Source organism: Morus notabilis, unplaced genomic scaffold (genome assembly GCF_000414095.1).
Source record: "Morus notabilis unplaced genomic scaffold, ASM41409v2 Scaffold314, whole genome shotgun sequence".
Taxonomy (NCBI): domain Eukaryota; kingdom Viridiplantae; phylum Streptophyta; class Magnoliopsida; order Rosales; family Moraceae; genus Morus; species Morus notabilis.
This window is the reverse complement of record NW_010360279.1, coordinates 753,220-755,505: the sequence shown is the minus strand read 5'-3', so window position 1 is coordinate 755,505 and position 2,286 is coordinate 753,220. Positions and strand designations below refer to the sequence as shown.

The following is a 2,286-nucleotide window of genomic DNA, read 5'->3' as shown; positions in this document are numbered from 1 at the left end:
CATGATAGAGGATTATCATCAACAAAGGTTTGTAAACGCGTACCAACCAAACTACCAAAACAAAGCACGATATTATTATCGGTTTTTATGAGTGAGAATATTGTAGGTCTTTCTCACAGTTAAAAGAACCGAAAACTTTAAGCCATAAGAACCATATATTCTCATTAGGAACTATGTAATATTGCCATATTCTCATTACTAATCTGATAAGTTTTTGAATATTTATTAATAAAGTCCTCCTGTATATGCTAGACTTTTAATGCTATATTCCAATAATATTCACGCCAGCTCAAGGTACAGCAGACAAATTAATTAACGTTTCTATTTCATCAATAATTGATGCCGAATTTTCCATAAATTCTGGAGACCTGTTTATTATTATTATTTTTATGTTGGAAAGAGAACTGTTTTTATTTGTTAAGGGGGAATTAAAGCTCCGTTCATTTTACCCATTTGAGTTTAAAATTTAAATTTTAGTATAGTAAAGAGTTCTAAAAAACAGTCACATATAACTTTTTTACTACAGTAAAAAGTTGTAAAAAACAGTCGCATCTAACTTTTTTACTATAGTAAAAAGCTCTCATATAAAGTCACATATTAACTTAAATTAAAAACTCGAATCAACGTATTTAAATCTCAAGAGATATTTGTTTCGGCTTTATATCTTTATCTGTCTTGGATTTAAATAACAAATTTGAAAAATGTTGGGAAAGTGGTCGAATTATTGTACCAATTACTCAACTAAAATTTTACTCAACGAAGAGGGTTGGATCTGCTTATACATTCGGTCATCAACATGATAATATCATCTGCACATAACTGTTTTTTACAAGAAAAAAATTCGCTAATAGGTGATTAGTTGTCCTAAGCGCAACAAAAAGAAAAAAAAAAAAAAAAGGGGATAATTAGTAGTTTAATCATAAAGAGAAAAGACAGTGGTGAAAATGACAAAAACATCACATTACCGAGAAAAAAACACACATCACGTTCTCCCTACAACGACGTATGTCTGTTTCAGTTAATAAACTAATTAAAAAGTAATCCTCTCACTAATACAAAATCTAAATCTCGCATTTTGATACTTCCAATTACAAATTATCCCTTTTGTCAGCCTAATATGGAATATATCATCACATTTGCAATTTCCCAGTTCATATTTTACAGCAAATAATTTTTTTATTTTTATTTTACACAATTAAAAAAAGAATTGGATTTTGTCCTAAATATCACGGACGTCGGACGCAAACAAATGTATGTTATTTGTTGAGTTTACGAAACTACCCTCCAGAAGACGAAAATATTCACAAGAAAAAGAAAATAGAATGATTAGCCGACAAACTAGCCGAAAGCAAGGGTATATGCGTAAATACATATTCGATTTTTTAGGACAGTAATATCGGTAGTAAATAATCCCCTGGAGATCGGGAATTTATCTTACGTCAACGATTTGGGTTCAGTAACTATAAATACAGACTTAACTGTGTCGCTCTCTTTTTCTTAGACTGCAACGGCTATCTCTCTCTCTCTCTCTCTCTCTCTCTCCCTCTTTCTCATCCTCTGAGAGTGGAGCTTCAACGCAGACAATAATGGCGATTCGTCTAGGGTTTCTCGTTCCTGTTTCTTTGTTCCAGGCATGAACTTCGATGATATGAGCACTGTTCTCATTTCTCTGAATGTTTTTGTTTGTTTGATCGAATTTAGTTCTTCCTGATTTATTTCTCATACTTTTCTCCACTTAATTTTCTTTCATTGTTTTCCGTCGTAATTTCCTTTCTCTTTGTTACTTTCTGCCGAAAAGAATTTCCGGTTTTTGTTTCAGAGAACGAAAATTAAAGTGAAAATTAGACCAAAAAAAAAAAAAGGAAAGTTGGAAGTATTTTGCAAATCGTATTTTCTTTTTCCTCTTTTGTTACAGAGGCTCTCTCAGTAGAGTTCTCGGATCTTCCAGTTATTATTATCGTTGCTTTTAGTTGCAGAACACAATAGTTTTTTATTTCCTGAATTGTTGAATGTTTGTGTATGAGCAGGTCCTGTTTGTTGTTTGTTTAGTACATGCCGAGAAGTCCGACAGACGGTATCTTTTGATACCTAACGCCGTAACAGGGTATATCTTCTATATCTTCTTTTAATTCATCGCATTCTTAGTTTGATCCGAGTATGGAAGATACGAAATGGTTACTGAATTTCTCATACTAAACAAGTTGAATAACATTTTGTGATTGAAGATAATCTTTTTCTTTCTTAATCATGTATTTGGTGTCTTGTCTGATATTTTGTTTTTGTTTT

General features: G+C 31.8%; 1 protein-coding gene across 2 annotated transcripts in view; it reads left to right on the top strand.

The window, feature by feature from the left end:
• The first annotated feature begins 1,514 nt into the window (after nucleotides 1-1,514).
• LOC21407575 (Niemann-Pick C1 protein) overlaps nucleotides 1,515-2,286 on the top strand; it is an 11,433-nt gene continuing 10,661 nt past the window's right edge. For both annotated transcript variants that reach the window (XM_024164300.1, XM_024164299.1), the window contains exons 1-2: nucleotides 1,515-1,631; nucleotides 2,028-2,104. In XM_024164300.1, coding sequence (XP_024020068.1) covers nucleotides 1,587-1,631; nucleotides 2,028-2,104 — 122 coding nt within the window. In that variant the 5' untranslated portion in view covers nucleotides 1,515-1,586. The remainder of the gene's footprint in view (nucleotides 1,632-2,027; nucleotides 2,105-2,286) is intronic.